The following is a 26,528-nucleotide window of genomic DNA, read 5'->3' as shown; positions in this document are numbered from 1 at the left end:
AAATACAAAAAATTAGCTGGGTGTAGTGGTGGTCTCCTGTAATCCCAGCTACTTGGGAGGCTGAGGCAGGAGAATTGCTTGAACCTGGGAGGCAGAAGTTGCAGTGAGCTGAGATCACACCATTGCACTCCAGCCTGGGTGACAAGAGTGAAAATTGGTCTCAAAAAAATAAATAAAATATTATATTCAAAGAACACAAAAATATGTTAGATTAAATGAGATATATCTAAATTTTAAAAAATGTTATAGTTTAAAAAGTTATTTTTATTCTTAATTTATTATCATTATCATTATTATTATTTGAGACAAGGTTTCACTCTTTTGCCCAGGCTGGAATGCAGAGGCGTAATCTTGGCGCACTGCAGCCTTGACCTCCTGAGCACAAGTGATCCTCCCACCTTAGCCTCCCAAGTAGCTGGGACTATATGTGTGTGCCACCACAGTCCACTAATTTTTTGTCATTTTTCATACAGATGGAGTTTTGCCATGTTTCCCAGGCTATCTCAAATTCCTGGGCTCAAGTGATACTCCCACCTCGGCTTCCCAAAGTCCTGGGACTTCAGATGTGAACCACTGTGCCTGCCCTTAATTTTAATGATTTTTGGGGGGTCTTGCTCTGTCACCCAGGCTGGAGTGCAGTGGTGTGATCATAGCTCACTGACACCTCAAACTTCACCGACCTCCTGCCTCCCACCCCAGTGTGGCCACCCACTCCTGCTGACAGCCTAGGCCCACCGCCCAGTGTCTGCTCCATGGGATGTTCTCCTCCCACCTCAACCTCCCAAATTGCTGGGATTACAGGAGTGAGCCACTGTGCCTGGCCTAAAAAGTTATTATTATTATTATTTTAAACAGGGTCTCAGGGGCTGAGTGTGGTGGCTCATGGCTGTAACCCCAGCACTTTGGGAAGCCGAGGCAGGTAGATCACGAGAGATGAGGAGTTCGAAACCAGCCTGGCCAAAACACCAGGCAAAACACCATCTCTACTAAAAAAATACAAAAATTGGCTGAGTGTGGTGGCATGTTTCTGTAGTCCCAGCTGCTTGGGAGGCAGAGGAAGAAGAAGAGCTTGAACCCAGGAGGCAGAGGTTGCAGTGACCCAAGATCACATCACTGCACTCCAGCCTGGGGGACAGAGTGAGACTCCATCTCAATAAAAAAAAGGCAGGGTCTCACTCTGTCTCCCAGGCTAGAGTACAGTGGCATAGTCATGATTCACTGCAGCCTCGACCTTTCCCAGGCTTAGGTGATTCTCCCACTGTAGTCCCCTGGAGTGCACTACAGGCACCCTTCACCACACCTGGCTAACTTTTGTCATTTTTATAGAGACAGGGTTTCACCACATTGCTCAGGCTGTTGTTGAACTTCTGAGCTCAAGCAATCTACCCACTTCAGCCTCCTGAAGTGCTGGGATTACAGACGTTAACTACCACACCCAGCCTGAAAAGTTATTTAAGTAATCAAAATCACCTAATAAAATTGAGGCAAAACAGACAAACTATAAATTATAATCATATTGCAATTTAAATTAAGAAGATTTTAAACTAAAATTTTACTTAACTTTTTGAAATTGTTATTAAATATTGCTAAATGTTTTTACAAAAAGAAATCTTAGCAGAGTGCAGTGGCTCATACCTGCAATCCCAGCACTTTGGGAAGCCAAAGTGGGAGGATCACTTGAGTCCATGAGTTCGAGGCCAACCAGGACAAGATAGTGAGACCCTTTCTCTACAAAAATTTTTTTAAATCAGCCAAGCACGGCAGTGCATATCTGTAGTTCAGCTACTTGGGAGGCTGAGGTCAGAGGATCACTTGAACCCAGGATTTTGAGGCTGCACTGAGCCGTGATTGCACCATTACACTCCTGCCTGACAGAGCAAAACTCTTCTCAAAAAGACAGAGAGAGAAGAAAAGAAATCTTCACTACTCACGGTCAAATTCTCTGCAAAGGCTGAAGTAGTGTTCGCTCTGCAGTCAGCCGAAGCACCTCCCTGCGTTGCCCTGGAACCTGAACGGTGTTATCACAAAATGGGTGTTCAGGTTTGTCTCACACTGCACCAGCACTGTCAAATCACAGTGATGGGAATGCACATGAATTCTTTAATCAATTTATTGGAAATTAGTCTCTTGTATGTTTGTGATATACTCTAGGGAACAGGTCACAGGCAGATTAGAAGAGAGTGGTGGGTCAGGCACTGTGGCTCACGCCTGTAATCAGCACTTTGGGAGACAGAGGCAAGTGGATCACGAGGTCAGGAGATCAAGAACATCCTGGCTAACATGGTGAAACCCTGTCTCTACTTTAAAAAAAAATACAAATATTAGCTGGTTGTGGTGGCACATGTTTGTAATCCAAGCTACTTGGGAGGCTGAGGCAGGAGAATAGCTTGAACCAGTGAGTTGGAGGTTGCAGTGAGTCAAGATCACACCACTGCACTCCGGCCTGGCGACAGAGTGAGACTTTGTCTAAAAAAAAAAGAGAAGAGGAGAGTGGTAACGGAGAAAGTGGACCAAATATTAAACATTAAAAATGAAATTCTAAGAGTCCTTTAAAGCACGTGCCCTGGAGTCCCAGCAGTATTGATCCTAGGTGAGGAAACCTCTTCCTTTGCATGGCTTCCCTGTGTTATTTGCAGGACAGGTCCAGAGGAAAGAGAGTCACCCCAGAAATACACAGACGCCCATGTAGTGTTGTCTCTCTATCTTGAGTTTCTCCCCAGAAACAGACTGAGACAAGCATCCAAATGCAAACAGATTATGTGGGAGGTGATGCCAAGAAGCACCATTGGGGTATCCACAGACAATTCCCCACAGTTCTCTCCTATTTCTGAATACCTGCCAGTGGAGGCACTGGTTGCCCTTGTTTTAAACAATCTTTACAAGGGTGATTATTATAGTGAGTGGCCTTAGCAGACAAAGGGCAAAAGGCAGATTTGTTTATTGTCCCATATTCCTAAAAATAACATCTCCCAGCTGGGCAGGTTTGCTTGCAGATTATCATAAAAGATGTGGCCCCCTAAATTCAGGGTTCTCCACTATAATGCAATCCAATGCATCCACATGCATCACCGGGCCATCATCACATCACTCTGTGGGAACTGGGGTTCAGGGAAGTGGTGCCAGAAAATGCTTTTACCCTGTCTACTGCTGTTACTGTAAACAATAATCTGTTCTCTGTTTCTGAACCAGGAGTTCTGTGCCCTCTGCCATGATCCTTGAGAATATGATAGACTACCTTGTTTGCCTGAAAGTTGGGTAAAACCTCAACCTTCACAGTTCTTGATATAAAATGGGAGCGGGGGTGAGACAGGCAAGGAAATGAAACCAAAGGAGGTTAATGAGTGGGTTCCTTCTGTAGTCAACGGAGGCTCAGTCTTCAGTTGAGAGCTGAAAGCAAACACAAGCCACGGTTGTCCCACCCAAGGGGTGAGGGAGCTGGGCATGTGTCTACCGACTCTTCCTCTTCCTTGGTTTCAGGCTGCTCCAGGGGATTAACTCTCAGGCACTTTTGGTTACATACCCACCTGGCCTCTGCAGCAGAAAAACCTCAGCTCAGCATTGCAACTACTTTGTGGGAACTTGAGTGGAGGGACTGTGATGGGGGCCTGCCTGAATAGTGCCCATCCTGGTGCCCAGCACAGTGCCAGCAGATAGTGATTGAATGCATGCCCCATGGCCTAAGGATAAGGATCTATTTGCCTGCCTCTGTCCTCCAACAGGCCATGAACTCCTTATGAGTAGGGACCATGTCAACTTTTCTTTCATACCACAAAGTCCTGGCAATCAGCTCACTCAAGGTCTGTTGCATGAATGAAAGATTCTAACAACAACAAAAAAAGCCTCTAAAATAAACAAAAATCAGAGTCAGCCAGAACTAGACTGAACCGTTTTTAAGTAGAAAAGGGCCATCTATCCAAAATTAATAGCAAGTGCACTCGACAGGGAGAGGCCAGAGGCACCCAAGTGAGAAACAATATGCAAATGCTCTAGTCATTACTGTTTTTCAATATTGTATTGAAGATCTCAGCCAAGCTATTAAACAAGGAAAATAAATAAGACCTATAAGTATTAGAAAGGAAAAGACAAATTTGTCATTACTTTCAGTGGTAAAATGTCAATGTAGAAAAACCAAGAGAAGCAACAAACAGCAAATCCTGTAAGAGAAACCAAAAAGGTGTAAAGTTATAAACCCATGTAAATTGACAGACTGCCCATGCAGCAGCAAAAACCAGTTAGGGCATCTCTCTGTATAATATATAACAACAAAAACAGCAACACCTGAGACTAGATAAGCAGGAAAGTGAAGCTTCCATTAGGGGCATGGCTCTGGTGCAGCCAGGGTAAGAGGAAATGAGAATTAGGGAGCTGAAGCACCTTCCTTTTGGCTGTGAGTTGTATTCTCCTGCCCACCCTTAGCCCACCAAATCTCCTCAGGGACCCTGAGCCAGGTGCACAGGCAAGGTCCTGATGTCCTTCCCTAAACTGGCCCCTCTGCACTTGGGGCTGGACACAAGCTGGCTGTCCCAGAGTGTGGATTGGCTGTGTTCATTCCCTATAGCAAAGCCAAGGGCATCAGTGCAGCTATGGGCAGGGTTCTTAAGCTGGGCTGGAGGCTCCCATCGGGAGTGGGAGTGGGTGGTGAGAGGATGAGGGAACAGCCAGATAGGAGAGGGTTCAGAGCTCATGGGGTAAAGGCAGCTTTTTGGCCCCTCCTCAAGACCAAGCAGAAGGGAAGAGCTCTACAAAATGGCAGAGAACTCAGTCTGGGGCCCTGTAGTGGAGGGGCAACACCCCAAAGGGTTCTCTACAAATAGTTGAGGCTTCTCTACTATTTGTTTGGCTCCCACCCCTCACCCTGCCAAATACAGGCACAGGCCTGGCACCCAGTTGATGGTGCTTAAGGTACAGAGGAGTAAATAAAGGCTGGAATGGCAAACTCAAACTCCACAGGGCCAGCTTTGCCTTGAGCACAGTGCTCCAGGCCACCTCTCACAGCCACAGCCAACAGCCTCCTCTGCCCTTGGAGGGCACACAGGACCTTGCGGGGCCTTCAGAGGAGAAGCAGGTGGGGGCAGGTGGAGACTCTGGTGGAGGCTCTGTTTCCTTTTCCAGCTCCAGCGCCTACCCCGCTGTGACTGGCAGAGTCTGAAGCGCTGGGCTGGCCTGGGTGTGGCCCTAGCCACGAAGATCCTCCACCCTGAGTCTTGGGCTCTAGAGGTCAATTTTTGGCTTTTGTGGGGAGGTAAGCAGAGCGTGGGAATGAGGGGACAGATGTTGGAGGGAGGCTGGTAACGGGAAAGTTCCAGGGGTTGGAGAAAGTAGAAGCATTTGAGTAAAATTTGGAAAGCTGGATTTTATTCAAGGAATCAGGGAGGGAGAGTGGCAGGAAGAATTTGTTCCAGGTGCCCAGCACAGCCCAAGCAAAGCACTGGTGTTGTGGGAAATCCTGGGGTTGGTCAGTGAAGCTTGGGAGGAGCCTGTGGTTAGTTCCCCAGGTGGGTCTGCTGGGAGGATCACCAGCCTCTATTTCCCAGAGGTCAATGGAGTGTGGTTCTCAGGGGGTGCCAAGCTCCAAACACGAAGCCAAAAAGGACAGGGATGTGGATACGCTCTGGTTCATTTCCCTCCCAGACCTTCCCCACCTTGCTGCATGACTGGGCAAGTCATGGGCCCACTCTGATCTCTGACCCTCTTTTCTATGAAATGGGGCACAGTGTTTGAGTTCACATGGGCTCTGCACTCCCATGACTTGGAGACAGTGGTTGGGCTTCTAAGGCAGGGTGATACCACACACACACACACACACACACGTGTGTGTGTGTGTGCATGCAACCCTGACCTGGTTTCTAGAGCCTGGAGCTCCCCCATGCAAGGGAAGCCCTGCTTGGACACCTGTGATTATAGACATGGACCATGAGGGGTGTACATGGTATCATGAGGGGTGATACTCCCATGGCTCTCCACTGCTGACCAGAAAAATCGGAAGGACCCAGCCACTCATGAGGAACCTGTTAGGAGGAGTCTATGTCCAAGTCCATGAGTTCTGCAAGGGCAGGGCCCCACCTGAACCATCTGACCTCCTGGGACTGGCTTACAGTAGGTACTCAAAAAACGACTGTGCAGGAGTGATGGGCCTGCAGATAGGAGGTGAGACAGGTCAGATGAGAGCCTCAGTTACCCCTTTCCCAACACTGGGAAGGTGGTCTCAGCCCTCAGCAATCCCAGGACCCCTCACGGTGGCTGTTGACAGGAAAGGAGGACTCGTTCCAGATATTGTGTCCTTGCCTGACCTTGAATTCTGCCCCACCCAGTGGCCCTAAGGGAGGCTGAGGTACTGAGCTCTGGGCTGTGACAGAGGAAGGAAGACAGAAAGGAGGGGTGATACTGGGGCCCTAGGGTTTGCTTCTCATTTCTTTTTCCAAAGCACAATCAGTTCCCAGAAATGAAGGTACCCAGAACCAGAGAAACTCCGGGCTTTCAGGGGCACAGGGTTCCCCAGTCTTTCCACCCCTGGAGGCACCACCAACAGCCTGGGGAAGCCCCTAGCCCATGTCTACTGCTTGGGGCTTCCCCCTCTGCCCCAGATCCAGGATGGAGCACTTAGAGCATCCATACTGGAGTCAGGTGGGGCTCCCAGGAGCATGTAGCCCAGATTCATTTGCTGTGACAGATGCTGGGTGGGAGTGCTGGGAGCCTTAGACTGTGGAGGCTGGAGCTGTCAGGGCAGACCTCCGGGGAGGAAATGGTCATATGGGGCATCAACCACCTCACAGGAGTTCCATCCCTTTCTTTTCTTCTTCCTTACTTTCACTTCCCTTTTTTTGAGACAGAGTCTTGCTCTGTTGCCCACACTGGAGTGCAGTGTCACGATCTCAGCTCACTGCAACCTCCGCCTCCCGGGTTCAGGTGATTCTCCTGCCTCAGCCTCGTGAATTACAGGCATGAGCCACCACACCCAGCTAATTTTTGTATTATTAGTAGAGACAGGGTTTCACCATGTTGGCCAGGCTGGTCTTGAACTCCTGACCTCAGTTGATCCACCTGCCTCAGCCTCCCAAAGTGCTGGGATTACAGGTGTGAGCCACCGCATCCAGCCCTTTCTCTCTTTCTTGCTTCCTCCTCCCTTCTTCCTTTTCTTTTCTTTCATTTTTAAAATATATTTTTTAAAATTATTATTATTGAGATGGAGTTTCATTCTTGTTGCCCAGGCTGGAGTGCAATGCCATGATCTCAGCTCACTGTAACTTCCGCCTCCTGGGTTCAAGTGATTCTCCTGCCTCAGCCTCTGAAGTAGCTGGGATAACAGGCATAAGCCACGACACCTGGCTAATTTTTGTATTTTTAGTAGAGATGGGGTTTCACCATGTTGGCCAGGCTGGTCTTGAACTCCTGACCTCAAGTGATCTGCCTGCCTCGGCCTCCCAAAGTGTTGGGATTACAGGCATGAGCCACCATGCCCAGCCTAAAATTACTTTTTTAGAGACAGGGTCTCACTCTAATGTCCAGGCTGAAGTGCAGTGGCAAGATTATAGCTCACTGCTGTCTCAAACTCTTGGGCTCAAGTAATCCTCCTACTTCAGTCTCCTGAGTAGCTGGGACCACAGGCATGCGCCACCATGCCCAGCTCATATTTTTAATTATTGAAAACCCAATTTTGAAAACCACATACAGACTCAAATGGGCACAGAACCAAATTATGACACATTAGAATCCTTCCTATGTGCGCAGAGAACAGGGTTTGTGCTAAGCTTGAAATAAGGCTTCTCTTACTGTCTCTGTAAATCAAAAAGACTGCAAGGTGGGTTTCAGACACAGAGCTAGGAATTGTAAACACTCACCTGTGAGAATGAGCAGTCACTTAGTCCTTTGCCACCAAAATCAAACACTGAAAGAAACTGGACATTGAGACCAACATAAGACTACAACTCCCATCCCAGCCCCGAGTTCAAACATTTGTGTTCACTGCTTTTTGCCTCTCACGCTAAGAAAGAATTTGCACTTACAAAATACATTTATGCTAACGAGATGCTCACTTTATCTTTTTTAAAATACACATTTGAGTTGCACATGAAATGTGCTTTGAAAGAAGGAGCTCCAAAGCTCTATGGGGCTGAGGCAGGAGGGCTGAGCAGAATGATGAAGAAACAGTGGCTTTCAGTGCAGGCCAAGAGAGTAGGGAGCAATGGTCAGTTCTTGAGCTGTGGAGTGTCTTCAACAAGGGTTTTTAGACTCATTCATTTGGTGCCTCATCCCAGAATCTCACAGGCCTAGGGACCTAAAATGCTCCCCCAGACAAGGCAAACTTCATATCCTCACATGCTGAGATGCAGTCAACTTTCAGTGTGGAACTGGGCTGGGTGTCTGTCAGTCCGTGCCACCATATCCGGAGTACATCAGAGTCTGGGTTCAGCAGCAAGCACTTTCACTACCCTCTCCTGCCCCACACCTAGCGCTCTGCCTGGCCCTTTTACTGTGGGCGTGAAAATCTGGTGCCTGGCCTGCTGGGGAGAGAGCTCATCTGCATCTGCTGCTTTCTGTTTGATTCATCACTTTTTCCTTCACCCTGAAGCCCACGTTGGCTGTGGGGCACCTCACTAGATCCTGTGGCCCCTGTGGGGGTTGAGGTTCTGGGCTGCATTTGGCCTCTGCAGCCTGCTCACCCTTCTCCTGGCTGGGATGTCAGAGGACTAGGTTCAAAGTCCAGCACAGCCAGTTGCTAGCTGTATGTAACCTTGGGCAAGTTGATGAAGAGCTCAGTCCCTTCATCCGTACAATGGACCAAACAAGGGGTCCCTGATGTGCTCAGATGGATTTATGACAGTGTGTAAACTAGTGCCAGGTGCCCGGTACTGTTGTTGCCAGCACTAAGGCCCAGGAGAGTGGTCTTCCCAACTCCACTTCAAGGGCTGCCTTTGGACTGTGTCCCCACATGGTCACATTTGCATCTCCAGATGCCCTGACACTGCCTCTAGAATATTCTGAAGGCATCCCACACTCAAACTCCCAACTCTCCCCAGCACCCAGTCTCCAACTCAGGATGGCCCCATTTACCCCAGGTCCCAATCAGATAACTGGGCCCATTCTGGTCCTGGCCATCCCCCATCCAACCCCTCAGCAATGGTTTTGAGTCACTTATGCCCCAGAATATCTGATGCCACTACTACAGATCCCAGCTGCCTCCACACCCTGGACAGTTGCAGCCTCCTGCCCCAGCCCCCTTTTTCTGACAGCCAGAAAGAGCAGCCTCAATGTCTCTCTACCCCTGTAACTCAGCTCAAAAAACCTCTTTAGGTCCCTGGGCCCCAGAAAGTCATTCAGAGCTCAGCCAAGGGCACCCACCCCCCCCAGCACTACCTCAACCCTACACATCCCTACCCATGTGTCTGCAGGACTCCAGGCTTTTGCCCAGACTGTCCCTACTGCCTGGTATATGGCTGTCCTGTCTACCCCTCCTCAAGCCTGGTGTGATGACCAAGGCCTCCGGCTCCAGGTCACTCAACCTGTGTCAGAACCACAGCTCAGCCAGCATATGAGCAAGTTTCTTGGCCTATTTGTTTCCTTTTCAGTATAATGAAGGGGTTCACAGCCTCCATCTCTCAGGATGTCATGGAGGTTGAGTAAGATAACCCTGGAAGTACTTGGCACAGGATGCACCATATTCTACAGGACCCTCCACTTGGTATCATTCCCCTGGTGCCTGACACATAGTAGGGCTTGAGAGATGCACCCAGGAGCAACTGCAGGTCGTCTAGAAAGCCCTCTAGGGACAGCCCTGGAAACCCCTGCTCCTGTTCCAAGGGTCCACAAGCCCAAGTGACCTCTGCACTAAGCTCTGCAGGGGACAGCCCAAGACCTAGTTATGTTGGCCTCAGTGTCTCTGAGAGTCAAATGGGCACCAATGGCAGCCTCATCCTCCCTTCCAGTCCAGCTGTGCAACCTGACCCATAACTGCTCCCTGCTCAGTGTTGGTATCCTCAACTGCAATGTGGAGACAATTTAAAAGCCCATGTGTCAGCCTGGCAACATAGCAAGACCCCGTTTCTACAAAAAATAAAATAAAAATTAGCTAGGCAGGGTGGTTCACACTTGTAATCCCAGCTACTCAGGAGGCTGAGGTGGGAGGATTGCTTGAGCCTAACAGTCGAGGCTACAGTGAGCTGAGCTATAATCATGCCAAAGTACTCCAGCCTGGGAGACAGAGTAAGACCCTGTCTCAAAAAAACAAATAATGAACAAAACCCAAACCCCCATCTGTCGGGTACAGTGATGGGCACCTACAGTCTCAGCTTCTTGGGAGGCGAAGGCAGGAGAATCACTTGAGCCCAGGAGTTTGAGCCCAGTCTGGGCAACACAAGACCTCATCTCTAGCAAAATCAAAATAAAATAAAATAAAATAAAATAAATAACCCCTAACTATAGGGTTGTGTGAGATTTAAAACCAATAAATGCAAAGCAGCTGCTTGTGGCCCAGTGCCTAGCAGGAGCTCAAAAGGCAAGGAGGTGGAGGAAGGCCAGGCAGGGCTGCCCAGATCCCTCACCTAGCTTTGAGGTACGAGAGCAACGAAGGCTCATGTAGTGCCAGCTCAGGGTTTGCTCTGCTAGCTCACAAAGCTTAGCCTCACATTGATTTCCAGGAACAGCAGAGGGACTTGGCCGCCTCTCCAGGCAAGCCAGCCTATTCCTGGAAAGCAAGGTAGGGTGGGGGTCTTCAGGTGGCAAAGGACGGACTGGCAGCTTCCTTTCTGCCCTAGCCCTGCCCCATCCTGCTAAGCCTCAGTTTCCTCATTTGTAGCACAAGGATCTCTGAGTACTTCAGGTACCAACAATCTGATCCCTCCATTTCCCAAGCCACATGCCCCAGAAGAGGGCTGCAGACCTAGTACAAGAGGGGGCAATAAGGTGACATCCTCTGCTCTGAGAGGCAGAGCGTCTGGAAAAGACCACAGCCCCTGGGAAAGGGGCCACTTAGCCAGGCCTGTCTACCATGGGGCAGGGCTACTCTGAGCTCTCTCACTCTCCCGCTTTAGGCATGGCTGGAGCAGGTACCTAAAAGGTCAGCTCAGTTCAGGGCTTTCAGTGACACTGAAGTAGGCTTCCCTGCCTTTCCCACTTTGTGAGCTGTAAAATTGGCCTTTCCTGTCCATTTTCCTGTAGGACTGTTGTATGTGTGAGGTGGTCTTTGGAAGAAAAGGGGGCCCTAGAATTGGAAGCTTCTGATTCCTGGTTATGAGGCTAAAGATCCCAAAGGTCTTTCCAGATACCTCAGGAGGGCCCTGGGGGGCAGAGGCTGGGGGCTGTACAGCCAGTTCCCTCAAAGGGTAAGGCACCCACTCATTCTGCAAGAGGGAAATCCTGCTGTCCTCCCACAGCTACCAGAGCTTCAGATGGGACCCAGATCTGTCCACACACCCAGGGGCTACAGTTGGCCTAATGTGGCTGTTATCTGCCCACGAAACTAGCCCAGTGGGCTTTATGGGCCAGAATCCCTGGGTTTAGTAGCTACATGGACAGCCATATAAGCACCCCCTAATTAACTCAATTAACTAACCACAGGCCGTTGGAAGCAATGGGAGATGAGAGCACAATATTGGGAGTCAGGAGTCAAGTGCTGTGTTACTTCAAGTAAGCCCCATTCCTCACTGGGAAAAAAAGATCAGGGATTGAACATACATCTTGCCATGATCCACCCATTCCAGTATACATAGGCCCTCCTGGCTTCATCCAAAGTGTATTCAGGTGATTTAGGCCAAGCCTGAACACAGGTGTCTATGCTGTCTGTCTCCTAGCTTCTGTTCTGAAACCCAGCGTAAGACCCATGTCTGGCCTCCCAGTAGCTCTCCATGTGACTCCTGGGTTAGGACTGGCTTTAGGAGCCCCAAGCCTTGGCCAGGTGGGATGGTGTCTCCAGAGTCCCTTAGTACCCCTGGAGAGGGAGGTCCTAGTCCCAGCCTGGACAGGGACAGGGCTGAGGGCACCAGTTGGCCGCTTCAGTTTTGGGGACCAGGAGATTGAGAACCCCAGGGATGGCCCCATTCCACCACAGGAGCAGAATAGTGACACAGCTCTGCTCAGGCCTATGGCTTACACGGAGGGGCTAGGCCCATCAGCTCAAAATCAGGGGCTGCTGTGCTCATTTCACAGATGCAGTACCTGCAACCCAGAGAGTACAGGGCCCCTGCCCATCCTCACACACCCAAGGGGTCCTGGGCCTATCACATAACTCCACAGGAGAGCAGGAACAGGCTTGGTCCCAGTCTCTGAGGTCCTCTCTGGACCCAGTCTCTGGAGATGGATCATGGAGGCCAGCCTTGCACTTTCTCCTCACATCCCAGTCCCATTCCTCACCCACTCCCTTCTGGGGTCCATACTGGTCAGTCTTCCAGTCTTCTCACTCTGGGAAAGGGACACCTATCTCCAAATATTAGTTTAAAAAGGTGGCCTGGGCAGTTTAGGCCTGAAGGTTGAGGAAGTGTTCCCCTGGCCACACCACCTATCAGAGAAGAAGTGGTTGAGGCAATTTATCATGATCCTCAAAATTCTTCCAGCCTCTGCCCATTTCCATAATGCAATTCCAAAGCCATTTCAATTTGTAGGCATGCGTTACAGCAGCACTCACTTTAGGCCCCACAATCTGCATTTGTTTCCTGTGGCTGCTGTAACAAATTATCACACATTTAGTGGCTGAAAATAACAAACAACACAAATTTATCATCTTACTATTCTGGAGGTCAGCAATCTGAAATCAGTTTCAAATTAAATTCAAGGTGTTGGCAGGACTGCGTTCTTCCTGAGGCCCCAGGGGAGAAGAGGCTGTCTGCATTCCTTGGCTCATGGCTCTTCCTCCAACAATTGCATCACTCTAACCTCTGCTTCTATTGTTACGTTTTCTTCCATCACTCTGACACTCCTGCCTCGTTCTTTACAGAGGCCCTTGTGGTTATACTCAGTTTACCTGAAAAATCCAGGATACTCTTTCTATCTCAAGATCCTTAATCACAACTGAAAAGTCCATTTTGCTATGTGAAGGTAACAGTCACATGTTTCAGTTTAGGTGATTAAGACACTGCCATTTTGGGGGCGGGGGGGTCATTGTTCGGCCTACCACAGCAGGGGTTGATTTGCTTTGACAGTCCCAAATCCAGTTTCAGGGGGCTTGTCCACGGCAGAAGGTCATGAGGGGGAGATCAGGTTGCTGTCCTAGCCAGCACTCTGGCTGGGGGCTGGCTGAAGCCAAGAGCTCCAGGAAACCTGGCGCTTGCCCCTACGGCCGCCAAGGACAGCCTGTTCTGGTGTGGCTGCCGCACAGGGATCAGGTGCACTTGAGTCTTCGAACCAGCCATCGCTCAACTTGAACAGCTGCCTGGGTTGGGCAGAAGGCCAGGTCCTCATGGCTCTCTCTCCCTAATGACCGGAATACATGGGCCGCCAGGTCAGATGTGGGCCACATGGGAAGTCTCAGCTCTATTCTAGAAAATGCATGCAGTCAACTTACTGGTAGACATTTACTAAACCTGGGTATGCCAGACCCACAGGGGCCTCCAGAGATGAGGGGGATAAGAAGGTTTCTGAAGGCATGGGACAGAAAGTCACTGGTGCAGGGGAGGCAGGGAAAGCCCACAGCAGGTGTCCTAAGGGTGGCAGTGTCTGCACTGCCTGGGCAAAGGGAAGGTGTGTGCTCAGGGCATGAAGAGTGTTGCACAAAGGCTGAAGCCCAGGGCAGTAGAGAAATTAAACCATTCAAAAGGAGCCTATAAAGAAAAAAGGAGAGAAAAAGAAGTGAAGGCGGACAGGAAAAGACATGCTGCCCCGCAGAGGTTAAAGGGGTTCCCAGCGCAAGCCGGCAGTTCTCAAACCTTGTCCACGGTGCAACCCTTTGTTATGATGGCAGCCTACTCAGAGCACTGATGGGGCCTTGTAAGGGATGCCCAGGGCTTTTCCCACAGTTGTCCTCCCCAACCTCCTCAGAACTGGATTCCGTAGGACACAGGAGAACACACTTAAGTCATGGGAAGCCAGCCAAGTGTTTAGAGAAGGGATTGGGAGTAGCTATTGGCCCAGAGTCCAGGTAGGGATGAGGGAGCAAAAAAGAGTATATTCCTTGCATTTAGGGGGTTGGGGGCATATTTTAATAAGGCAGCTGGATGAGTCCCATAGAGAAACCCACTGACAACTGGGAAAAGCATCCAACTGTGAGACATGGCCTGTTTCCCCAACTATCTGAAGAAGAGATAGAATTACGTTCCCAGAGTACATCAAATGGAAGCCTACACTCCTGTCTATGCTCTGGGCTCTGGCTGAAGGAGGCTACATGGGCAGTAGGCACATATCTCAATACCTCAGCAGCCTGCACAGCCTGGACTCCACCATCAGTTTCATGTCCTCCTCCCATTCTACCTGCAAGTGCTCCTGGACACATGCTGGGGGTCAGTTCTGAGTCACTGGCTTTGGCCTCAGGAGCAAGGGAGGGGATAGGGTAAGTGAGCCTAGCTTTCCCTGAGCTGGAGCCACTGGTTTCCCTGGTCTCGGCCTCAAGACACTGGGGCCCTAGTGAGGAGGGGCTGAGGGGAGATGTGGGGTGCCAGGCTACCAGCCTGCTGGCTCCATCTCTAGATAACAGTGAGGATTCAAGAGCCCAAGACTGAAACCCCTGCCTTCCCTCCTTTCAAGACTGCTTTGTGTCCCTGCCTGCCTTATGTTTGTCCCAAGCATCAGACGGACGCCCGAGGGCACTGGGCCCTCCCTCTCTGTGTCTGCCCTCCGAGGAAGGCAAGAAGAAGTGCCACAATGTGACAAGCCAGGCACATTCCATGGGCTCCTCAAATGCGTCCTATAAAATAAAGCATTTAGTCCCATTTCTCAGCCTTAGAAGCCAAGGCTGAGTGAGGTGAAGTCATCTGCCCAAGGTTACATCTTGGTGAGGGGCAGTTCCTGGGACATGAATCTGGTGTGGCTCCAACATCAGGGCTCAATGTCCAGGACCCAATCAAGCCGGTGTCTGCAGGCTTCAGGGCCCGCCTGCCAGTCCACTTGGCTTAGACATTTTCCCCAGCAGAGTCAAGCCACACGTTTTTCTGGGCAGAAAGTTGCCCCCAAGGATGGCTTCTGCTCATGGCCCCAGCTTCCCCGACACTGTCACTCCCCAACACTGTACTCTCTTCCAGTGTAACATCCACAAGCTTGCCAAGGCCCTTCCTCAGGAATGGGCCTGAGGCCAGGAGGGTGAGACCATCAGGGATGCCAGGACTGGCTGAGGTGTGGGGGGCGACAAACTGCTCTGGGATCAGGGAAGCTGCCCTGAGATGCTGCTGAAGACAGCAAGAGCCGAAGGGCACATGGAGGAAGAGAGAAGGGGCAATACTGGTGAGGACCATAGCAGGCAAAGGTCTGTGGGCACGGGAGGCACAGGAAGTGGGGAGCCTCACCCTGGTTGCGTATCCTCTTTGCCCTCCCCACCCAGGTTCCTTCTGGATCAGCCTTCTCAAAGGAAGCCACGGGCAGTTCAGGGTCCATGCAGCTGGGGCTGGGCACAGGGCAGGACCCTGGGGCACTGCAAGCTGCAGCATGACCTCTGCCAAATGTGTCCTCCAGCCATAGTGCAGGGCAACACTCAGGCGGGGTAGGACTCCAGCAATACAGGCTCCGCAAAGGCAGGGATCTAACCTACTGTCTCCACTTGGCCACTATCATGGGACCTCAGGCAGGCAACACCTTCTGTTGGTCATGCTGGTGTCTGAATGTCCATTCTCTCTGGAGAATTCAGACACCAGCATGCACATCCCACTTGGCTAAGAGTAAAGAGGCTGTCACTTGGCATTGGCCTGGGACTCAGAAGAGCCAGCTTCTCACAGGGAAAGGAGCTGCCCAAGGTCCCACTGCAGGACACAGCCCTGGAACTCAGCTCTCCAGCTCCCACAGAGAATGCTGCCCATAAGACTATACTCCCAGGCCCCTGGAAGTGCTGGGGCATCAGGAGGCAGTCTGGTGGAATGAGCCAGCCTGGTTTGCCATGCTCCTTAGGACCCACCCTGATGCAGACTCACAGCATCAGCACTCACCAACCTAGAGATTTCCTGTCGCTGTTGACAGGAAGGCTGGATCTTCAGGCCTCCTGGTGACCATGAGTCTGCACAGACCAGAGCTGTGGTGGAGGCCAAAACCCTGTTCCCCATCTCTCAGCTTCTCATTCTCCCCAGCCCCAACCAGGGACACAACAGTTATCTGAAACCCCAGGGGGTCAACTCGGAAGGGATGTTTTAGCTAAAAGCAACGTGGATAAAAAGAAAACAAAAGCCCTGCTCATTCCTCACTGGCTCAAGCTTCAGTTAAATGAATGTGGATGTGTGACCCAAGAACCGTGCAGCAAGGACCTCCAGGCCCTCCCCTCCAGAAAGCAGGCAGTCATCCCTGAGGCGACGGGCAGATGAGCTTCCTGTGCTCAGAGCCAGACTTGGCCAGGGAAGTGTGTGTGCATGCACCCAGGGCAGGGGAGGACTTATCAACCCCTGGGAGTGAGGTGCTCTACACCAGGCCCCATGGTATGCAAGGCCAGGAGTGAGCACATGTGCCTTCCTCCACGCTGCACTCCCACACCTCTACCAAGCCAGCCCAGCTGGGGCAGAAGAAAACTCTCACCCCAGTGCTACCTGAGAGTAAGGGGTCAGGGGACCTGCAAGTCATGGAACAAAATATTAAGTCACCATTTGTTATTCTCTCAGTACTTTACCGACTATATCCCCTGACACCCCCACAGCAACTTCACCAACACAGAGCAACCCTCGGCCACCCTGATGTGATGGAGCCAGACTGAGAACTTGGGTCTACCCAGGTGTGGTAGGAATGTCCTAGAAATGCAGAACATGGAGAAATCACAGAACCATGGAAAATACCATAAGCACCTGGGTTCTGGAAAGTGCCATCCACCTCCCTCTGGTCAGGCTGGGGGCACTGACAAGGCATCCACAGGGCAGCCATGCTATGGCCCAGACCTCCGGATATGCAGGAACCGGGGCCTGAGGAGACAGTGACAAGGGGCTGGTTACTGCCTGGGCCTTGGGGAATGAGCAGGGAGTGGGAACAGCATACTCTACCCACAGCCGGGGCCGAGGATGGCCCCAGTGGAAAGACTAGTGTGCTACAGGGCTAAAGGAGGGTGGGACCTCACCTCCCACAGAAGTCCCTGCGCACAGCCACAAGATTAAGGTACAGCTCAGGCCGGCTCTGAAGCCAGCTGCTGACAAGCTCCAGGTGCCTCGGGTCCACTTCCAAGAAGATACTCCTGCATGGGGGAGAAATGGATGGGCTCAGAAGGACAGGGCTGGGACCTGCCATTCTGGGCAACTTGGGCTGGTGAGGTGAGGGTCCTGTGCTCACTTCTGCTAGGGCCTGCCCAGTACACACTAGGAGAAGAGGTGGCTGCTGGGGGCAGACCTAGGAGGCCCATCCCATTCATACCCACAGTCCTTCAGGAGCCGGGGTGCCAGGGCTAGGATGTGGGTAATGATGTCCATGCCCTCCTCCCCACCGTCCAGGGCTGCAGGGTCTTCATAGCTGAAAGGGAAAGCAGTGGGATGTGACAGCCTGAGGGAAGGGTATTCGAAATGCATGGAGGGTGTGGGCAGAGTTTCCACGAATGGGGCCGCATGGAACTTACACTCTGGGCTGAAGGGCAAGTCTGAGGACCCAGAGAAGGTGGCCCCCAAATGGGTGGCAGTTCCTCTTCCCTTCCTCCCATGGGCAGCACCCTACCAGGCAGTGCCAGGTGTGCTTGCTGAATCCCATGGGCTGTCAGGGCATGAGTGCCTTCCCACAGGCTGCTCCTCTTCTTGGTCTAGATCTAGAGCTAGCCCTCACCACTCCTGTGAACCCAGAAAGGGAGAACCAACACCCCAACCCCATCCCACATGACTGCTGCCCCATCCAGGACTCCTGGGCTGTTCCTGGTTCTCAGCCCCTGTGTAAGGTGAGGATGCCCTGGTGCAAAGCCAAGTTTAGTCCCAGCTTTCCCACTAAGCCCCCATGTGACCCTAGACAAGACACCTTCCCTCACTGGGCCTGTCTTCTGTAAAACGACATGCCTATCTACTGAGTCACCCCTATGGGCCCTGCACTGTGTCTGATGCTTTCAAGTCACCACTGAATCCTCTCATAGCCCTGCAGAGCACTACCTCTCTTTTTTCAGAGGCAGGAAATAGGCCCAGAGATTCGGTGGCTGTCCAGTAGTCTTAAGTAGGAAGGTAGAGGTGGAATCTAGGTAGGATTGTGGGCTCTGGAGTGCATCCACTTAACACCACACCTGTTTCAGCACCAGCCGCCCTGTCCCTCCAGATGGTGTGGTCCTCGAGGGCAGACCAATTCCATTAGGCCTTCTCAAGCCTGGCCTCCCTGGACCACCCTGTTTAGCACCTGCCTGTGGATCTCAGGGGCCAGCTGTTCCATGTCCTGGTGGAAGACATAGGGAGGGTTGCTGACGACCAGGTCCACGGGGCCCCAGGGCAGGTGTGTCCAGCTCCCTTCTGTGGCCAAAGAAGAAAACCCATAGTAGGGACTAACCCACTGGGAAGTAAAGGATAATAGCTCCACCTGCCACCATGTCCCTCTCATCAAGCCACACTTTGGGCCTGCCTCTAGATCTGATAAGCCAGACTTGCAAATTAGTGCCCAGGGTCCCTGGCTGACAGCCTAGTGGGGAATGTGTGTGCTTTAACATGGCAGCCCTTCATTTCAAAACCTAGAAATTTACCAAAAATCCTCCTTGTTATGCAAGACTCCATTCAAGACTTCCTCCCTGATTGCCTAGGCAGGAAAGAGCCTTTCTCTTCTGTAGCTCCACTAGCCTTATAGCCAACACAGACTGAGAGTACATGGAGGGCAGGCCTGGCCTCATCAGCCAATTCCTGATGGTTCTGACTACTGGTTTCACCCTCTGCCAGGTGCTATACCAAGTATATCATACTCCATGGAGGGGGCACATGAGGCTCAAGGACCCCATGGGTAAGGCGATGGAGCCAGAACTGGAGTTGGAGGTCTGCAAACATTATGAAGGCTACGGCTGAGCTGGACACTGTAAAGGCTATGGCTGAGCTGGACACTCTAAAGGCAACAGCTGAGCTGTGCAGTGCCAGGCCAGGTGGGGGAGAAGGGCACTCAATTATTTGGTCCCAAAGCATTATTTTAAGCTTTTGCTTATCTGTTGCCAACAGGCAAGGCCTTAACTCACTAGTTATGATGAATTCATAAGTTCTCTGTGACTGGTCCCTTATGGGTCTGGTCAGCCTAGGAGGCTGTCCTCAGCAAGGCCTAGTTTGGGCTGCCACACATGTGTGTGGTCGAGTGGCTTTTGGGGAAGCCCTCCTTCCATCTCTGCAGAGTGCCTCATCCACCCAACAGCACCTATATCTAGGCTCCCACCTGAAGGAGCATGCAGGGGAGAGTACCTGAGGTCATGTCAAGGTGGATGATCCAAATCCTGTCCTGCAACCGAAGCCTGGACAGATGGAGAGAAAGGGGTGAGCACAGGGGCAGACCCCTACCCTAGGCTACAAGAGTGAGGTATTGTGGCCAACCCTTCTTGGACTGGCAAGATGCTCAGTGCCCACTACCCATACAGAATCCTGTGGGACCCGTGCCAGGCTACTCCCACTGCTTCCTCCTTCTTTGGAGTAGAAATCAGACATTGGTTAGATTGAAATCTGAAAAGGAGTCAAGATCAGGCCCCAAAGTACAACTCTTCCACCTACCTCTGAGCATTCTCATGGGTCAGAGAGATGGCCGTTTCCCCCTTATCCACAGCAATCACTCGGCTCTGTCCCAAGAACAAACAGAGGGTATGTGGAAGGCAATGCTGGGAGATGCTGGGCCTGGGGGACCCTCCTCCAACCCCCCACCAGAAGAGAAGGGAAATACCCAACAGCCTTTTCTTCTTAGCCAAAGTCTAGCCAGACAGATGTGGTAGGAGTTAAGAGTCTGTGAACCACACTGGGCTGGGGGCAGCCCTGTCCTCCCTCATCTAACTGCTTCCCCTCAAGTGCTCCTAGCAGAGGGATGTGGGGGAAACACTAATGGGAGGGACAGTGAGTGTCAGTCACAGTCTACCCAGAGCAGGTGGAGGGGCTCACCTGGGGAAGCTGGCTCAGCAGGCTGAGGGAAATGGCTCCCGATCCACAGCCCACCTCCAGAATGAGGGGGCTGCCTGGGGATCCCACAGCATGGGACCTCTGGGCCACCTCTTCCAGCACCCACTCAACCAGTTCCTGTGAAGCAGAGGGGTCTGGATCAGAGTTGGTGCCAACATGGCTCCTGGGAGTCTTGATACAGAGGACCAAGCAGTTAGCCCTGTGTGGACGTAGATAGGGGAGGTAGCCAAAGCCAGACTGAACTTCACGGCAGCTGGGCCATGGCTAAGTCACCCTTGGCCCTCCAGGCCTCAGCTTTCCCATCTGTACAACTGAGCCCAGCTGAGGATAGCCCACCTTGTGGGGATGTGGTAGGGATTAAATGGACTAATCTGCACCTGTTTCATGGTAAGTGTTCAATCAACTCCAACTAAACCCTTACAGACATCCTCCCATTCTGTGCTTACAGAAATGCTAAGAACCAGCCAGGAGTGGTGGCTCATGCCTGTAATCTCAACACTTTGTCAGGCTGAGGCAGGCAGATCACTTGAGGTCAGGAGTTTGAAACCAGCTTGGCCAACATGGTGAAACCCTATCTCTGCTAAAAGTGTGAAAATCTGCTGGGTGTGGTGGCAGGTGCCTATAGTCCCAGCTACTCAGGGGCTGAGGTGAGAGAATTGCTTAAGCCTGGGAGGTAGAGGTTGCAGTGGGATTGCGCCACTGCACTCCAGCCTGGGAGCCAGAGCAACACTCCATCTCAAAAAAAAAAAAGCTAAGAACCATATCTGATAGTTCCTGGCCACTGCCTCTGGCCTGACTCTGCTCCCAGAGCTTTTCCTGTGTAATCTGTTAAATCCTCACAACTGTCCCATGAGGAAACTGAGGCCTAGGGTCAAGGCCCCACCTGACCCTGGCCTGTGGTTCATGGTGGCAAGCAATCTCCTCACAGAGCTGAGCTTGAGAGGCCCCCAGGGAGGCTCCTAGCCAAAGGGACAGGAAATCCCCTCCTTTGGAGGGAATGGGCCACGGGGGACATGGTCCTGACTAAGTTCTATACCTGATGAGGGCTGTGGCACACAGGCACGGATCCACAGGCACGGGTGCAGAGGGAGGTGCCTGACTGCACTGTACCTGCCTTGGCAGCAGGAGGACATTTTCAGACACTGTCACTTTGGAAACAAGAGGGTTTTGAGCCTTGTTCACCAAGCCACTGCCTGCAAGGACTATGCCTGGAAACCAACATAGGGTACGGGTGAAGGGTGGAGGGCTCCTGCTGTCCAATGGCCGAAATGTTTCTAACCAGCAATGGAGTTGGACACCTGCGTACCCAGGTGTGGAGCAAGGAAAGGGCAGTGTAGCCCCATCTCAAAGGCATCCCTTTGGATGTCGGCAGAGGGGCCCCCCAGAGGGTCAGGACTCCTGTGATCCCAGTTCTCAGGGAAGACTGGCTCAGGGAACTGGGGACAGTGGGCAGCAAGTGGGTGCTTCCCTGATCTGAAAAGAGGACCACCTTTTCCAGAAAATCTTCCCCAAGCCTGGGCCAGGCTCTCTCTACCACAGCTTTCCCCACCCTGAGCCTAATGTCTAGGATGGGGTTTGCCTCTCCCACCAGACTCCATAACGGGAAGACCCCCAACTCATGGCAGTACGTCCCACACTGGCATGGCTTGGCCCACAAACACACCTCTTGGCTACTTTCTAAGTGCTGGGCAAGCTCTCTGTGGCACCACCCTCTGTGTCTCATACCCCCAGGTCTCCCCTACACCCCAAAGCTATCAGCCAGGCTCAGTGGAACAGAGGGCTCCAGATCACTCACACTTACTTTCCATATAAGTTCCCCAGTGCTGGGTTCCAAAAAGCATCTCACCCTTCCAGGCCCCCAACCCAGCAACAATTTTCATCCACCCAGAAGGTGGCAAGTCCAAGGCAGGCAGAACTTGGCTAGCAGGTCCATCCCTCCCTGTTCCAAGCCTCTTCTGCACCAAACAAGTGATTGCCTGCAGGTGAGGGGTCCCAGCTCCAGCAGGAGAGGGCGTGTATTCACTAGCTCTCACCAGCCCTGTGCCAGGCACTACTGGAGACCACTAGGGCACCTGTGGCAAGCTAGGCCTGCAGGGTTGGGACAGGTACAGAGTGAGCAATGTAGGGCTGTTGCCTGAGAGCCTGTGGTCTCAGTGGTGAGGCCACATGCTGAGAGGTTGGTAGGGTGACCAGGACTTGCCAGGTGTGTGAGCCTCTCTTGGTTTCCTGGCCATAGACAGACCTACTCTGGCTGGAGAATGACCCCTCAGCCAGCCACACTGACCAGCCACCTCACAGAGATACTCACGACCTCAAAGACACACACCACAAATGTGGATGGCCACCTTGGGGAGGGTGAGAAACTGAGAGACTGAGCTCCTGCCACCACTAGTGGCCTCTTCCTTGCCATAACACTCCAGACCACAGGAGGCTCATCTTGGTTTTTGTGCCCCATCTTGGGGCAGGGGTAAAGAACAGCCTAAGAAGTCCAGAAACTTTGTCTTCTTTGCCCAGTGAAGAGCCTCCCACAGCCTGATACCAGTGGCTCTTTTGGGGAGACTGAAAACCAAGCTGGTCACAGGCTCAGGGCACCCCCTCCAGATGAATATGGGAAGAATCAAGAACAGGATGGGGCCAAGGAGCAGGGGCATGCAGGAAGGAGGTGAGGGGCAGGCAGCTGTCGGCTCTGCCTAGAACTGCTGCCCCAACACAGACTCCATACCCCATCAAGAGGTTGGCCCAAGGCCTCAGCAAAACCTGAGTGCCACGAGTACCCTCTATGGTGGGGCAGCCCCAAGAAAGGCAGCATTGCCTCCTTCAAGCCAATCACAGACAAAACACTGAGCCTCCCACACCCTGTACAGCCTCACACCAGGCTGCATGAGAATGGCTCACACCCCCAACCCTGAGTTTCCTACTGTATGCACTGCGAGGCCTGGGGCTGAACCACTTTCTCACCCCTAGGGAAAATCCAACTCACTGGGCCACATGCTTCCTGCAAGTTTGCACTTCAGACTCCCCTTCATCAGAAACCATCTCCCACACCCATGCTCACCACTCCCTGCCACAGGCCACGTCCTCTTGACTTCTTGGTAAGGCATCCCCCAATGTGGCCTCAGAAATGTCTGCACAGTGAGATGAACACCTGGCCTCCTAACCATAGCATCTCCCCTCACTCCACCCCTTGCAGTAGAGCTGCTCTCTTGGCCCAGACTAACCCAAGAATCAGGGTACATAGGAGCCAAAGTCCACACCTGATACTCAGAACCCTGCCACATATGGCTGGTGCCAGGTCAGCTCTGAAGGAACGCAAAGGTCACCATGCCCTGATCCTGGGCAGCCGAAGACAGCAAATGATCTCACCAGAGATCACGTTTTCGGGAGCCACAGGATGGCCTCTCAAAGCCTGTAGGTGGCAGGCCACACCTTGCTCTCCATACTGCATCCCAGGTCATGCCAATTGCAGATGGGGCAGCCCCATGTGAGGGATGGGGCTCTGACCTGGGAGTCAGGAAATCCAGGTGCTGCCCCAATGCTCCCCTCCTTGACAGTCCTGTGACTTCAGCAAGGCCTCAGATTCTCTACTGTCCCCACCCTGACACTGGGCAGTGAAGAAAGGACTTGGCCTCCCAACCACAAGATATGGAGAGGAGAGGGGTCAGAGAGTTTCTTGGCTAGGGGACAGAAGCTAGGAAAGTGAAGGAAGGGTTTGGGGCCCCTAGCTGCAGCAGGTGAATGGAAACTAACCTTTCCCAGAAATGTTTGTGTGCCTGGGTCTTTCTAGAAACATTTCTTCTCAGAACCTAGTGCCCTCTGGCTTGCCCATCAGCTCTCACCCAGTTCTACTCCCTGGTCTGCGCCATCTGGCTCCCAGCTATGCCACCTACAAGGTCAGAGGGGAGTCCAAGAAGGGCCATAGAAAGCATCTTTTCCAGGACCAGTGTGCCTTACCAAGGGATAGCACACTTGTGCCACACATCCCTAGTCCTAGGAATTTGAGGGATGACACAGGTGATTACCAGACCAATCAGTAGACCTAAGAGGGCCACCAGATTCTCTGGTCTGGAGGTCTAACCCTCTCATCATCTGGGTCCAGAGAGGTCTGGAGGGCAGTGACCTACCTGAAGTCGCATAGCTGATACCAGAGTCTCCAGCTGTCTGGCTGGAGCCCTCTCCATTTCCTCCATGCCTCCTGAGAAGCTGCTGGAGGGCACTGGTTCTCTGTGGGTTGGGTGAGCCATGGGCCCACAGGACAGCTCCCAGAGAAATAGCAGGAACAGGCTGAGTACTTGGGCAGCACTATTTGAGGCACTCTGGGCCACTGCCAGACCTGGAGGCTGGGGTGGCAGCTTGGAACATGAGGATAGTCAAGGGGACCAACAGAAATCCGGTGTTTTCTGGGCTCTGCCAATACAGTCAGCAAGGAGATATATGTCTAGAAAGGCACTGTCCCTTAAGATAGCAGTCATGGGGCCCCAGTGCCCCCTGGAGGAAGCCTGGGGCAAGACTGGTGCCCTAAACGCCACTCTCATCTCAATCCTGCCTTGCCCTGGTGGCACACCTACCTCTGTTTCTGGCCGAGGAATAAACACGGGAGGCATCATCTTCAGGCTGAGCCCCTGAAAGTCCCACTCTCCAAGGATGTACTGCACGGGCATCCTGCAGAGGGGGCAGCCAGGTGGTCATCAGTGACAGAGCCAGGACCAACAGGACCATGCCTGGGTTGAGAAACACCACTTGCGGCCAAAGTATCAGGCAAGACCATGTCTACAGCGCCTTGGGACTCCTGGGGCAAAGCTTTCCCTTGCTCCCTTCTTCCTATTTACTACCCGGGCCCCACTCTTGTCACTCCTGTACTCCAATACCTCCCTAGTCCTTGGACAACTCCTCCTCCCTTGGCGGGGATGGAGGAGGCTGGACTGCTGCTCTCCAAACACATCCTTCAGGTCTGATCCATGGGTGCTCACCTCTGTAATCGACGGCTACTCAGCTCCTGGATACACTGTAGTTGCTGAGAGGTCAAGGGCTGCGTCCGAAGTGCTGGCCTCAGGCTCTGAAACTGTCCCCACAGAGAATGTAAGTAGCTGGCTCACTGGGACCAGGAGCCCCAACCCAGGTGTCTTATGTGGATAATGCCTGTCCAGCACTGGTATGGAGGCCCAACCCTCTCATCATCTGGTCCCAGAGAGGGGGCAGCATCTTGCCCAAGGTTAAACAGCTAATACCAGGCCTCCAGTTGTCTATCCCTGAAAACTTAGGCAGAGATTTATTCATTCATTCAACAAACTGTTCTAGTGTGTGACAGGCACTAAGATGTTCCTCCAGAAAAATCCTATCAGTTTTAGCTAAGCACTCTTAGTGGGCAGAAAACTTGGATACCTCTCCCCTGAGGTCCTCCCTCCTCCCTCTTCCAGCCTTCTTGATAACACTGAACTTAACTGTTTTGGCTCCAAGGACATGAGCCACGATGTACTCACTGGATTCCCGGGCCTCAGGGACACCTTTCTTCTCAAAGACCCTTGTCCAGTGGTTGACCAGTTCTATGGCACTGGATAACCCAGCCAGAGGTGGATGGGGTTGCCATGAGCTGAAGGCCCAGCCCCGGATACCTCCCCTCCTCCCTGGGCCAGACAGGAGGGGCCATAGCATTCGGCCCCAAAGCTCCATGTCTCAGGAAAAGGTTCTCCAGAGTGCTTCCAGGTTCCCAAGTCTGCCTTGATGTCAGCTGCTGAGGTGGGTGCTGAGAGTGGTCCCTGGCCCCAGCTGGGTAGAGATGAAGAGGTTATAAGCTCTGGTGCCCCAAAATGGTGCTGGTCCTCATATGTAGTTTTGGTTGCCACCCTGGGAGTGAGAGGAACCAGGAAAGCAGATGAGCCTTGTATGACAAGCCCCTTCCACCAACACGTTGCCTGAGAATGGGTGTGCTCTTGCTCTGTCACCACCTTGACTCCCATTTAGAGCCTCACACGTGACCTGTTTGATCATTCTTGTCTTGACCACTTAGGTTTTCTTCACCTTTTTTTTTTTTTTTGAGATGCAGTCTCACTCTATTACCCAGGCTGGAGTGCAGTGGTGCGATCTCGGCTCACTGCAACCTGTCGCCAAGGTTCAAGCAATTCTTCTGCCTCAGCCCCCCAAGTAGCTGGGATTACAGACGCCTGCCACTGTGCCCAGCTAATTTTTGTATTTTTAGTAGAGACAGGGTTTTGCCATCTTGGCCAGGCTGGTCTGAACTTCTGACCTCATGATCCACCTGCCTCCAAAAGTACTGGGATTATAGGCATGAACCATCGCACCTGGCCGTTTTCTTCACATTTTTAGCTGGAGTGGGCTGAGCCCATAGCTCAGTCTCTGCTAATTCAAACGGGCTGGTGGTAGGTTAGGGCACATATTTGG

The 26,528-nt window shown here is 52.2% G+C and overlaps 1 protein-coding gene across 38 annotated transcripts in view; it reads right to left on the bottom strand.

Moving 5' to 3' along the window:
• The window catches only part of HEMK1 (HemK methyltransferase 1, mitochondrial release factors N(5)-glutamine), a 37,712-nt gene that overhangs the window by 9,609 nt on the left and 1,575 nt on the right, over positions 1-26,528 (bottom strand). For 4 of the 38 annotated variants that reach the window (XR_013527310.1, XR_013527312.1, XR_013527311.1 and 1 more), the window contains exons 2-12: positions 25,572-25,973; positions 25,100-25,191; positions 24,698-24,791; positions 20,115-20,249; positions 19,737-19,801; positions 19,434-19,483; positions 18,407-18,512; positions 17,452-17,547; positions 17,162-17,275; positions 16,896-17,009; positions 12,674-13,748 (exon numbers count right to left, since the gene is read on the bottom strand). Coding sequence is in view for 18 of the 38 variants with exons in the window: in XM_078350985.1 (XP_078207111.1) it covers positions 2,303-2,466; positions 16,896-17,009; positions 17,162-17,275; positions 19,434-19,483; positions 19,737-19,801; positions 20,115-20,249; positions 24,698-24,791; positions 25,100-25,191; positions 25,572-25,799 (1,056 nt within the window). In the remaining 20 variants the exon portion in view is untranslated. Of the gene's footprint in view, positions 1-2,093; positions 2,467-12,673; positions 13,749-16,699; positions 17,010-17,161; positions 17,276-17,451; positions 17,548-18,406; positions 18,513-19,433; positions 19,484-19,736; positions 19,802-20,114; positions 20,250-24,697; positions 24,851-25,099; positions 25,192-25,571; positions 25,977-26,528 lie in introns of those variants that run through there. The other 34 variants (XM_078350985.1, XM_078350982.1, XM_078350983.1 and 31 more) reach the window with 24 other exon arrangements.

This window comes from Callithrix jacchus, chromosome 15 (assembly GCF_049354715.1).
Source record: "Callithrix jacchus isolate 240 chromosome 15, calJac240_pri, whole genome shotgun sequence".
Classification (NCBI taxonomy): domain Eukaryota; kingdom Metazoa; phylum Chordata; class Mammalia; order Primates; family Cebidae; genus Callithrix; species Callithrix jacchus.
The sequence above is the reverse complement of the archived record's forward strand: the minus strand, read 5'-3'. Positions and strand labels throughout refer to the sequence as shown.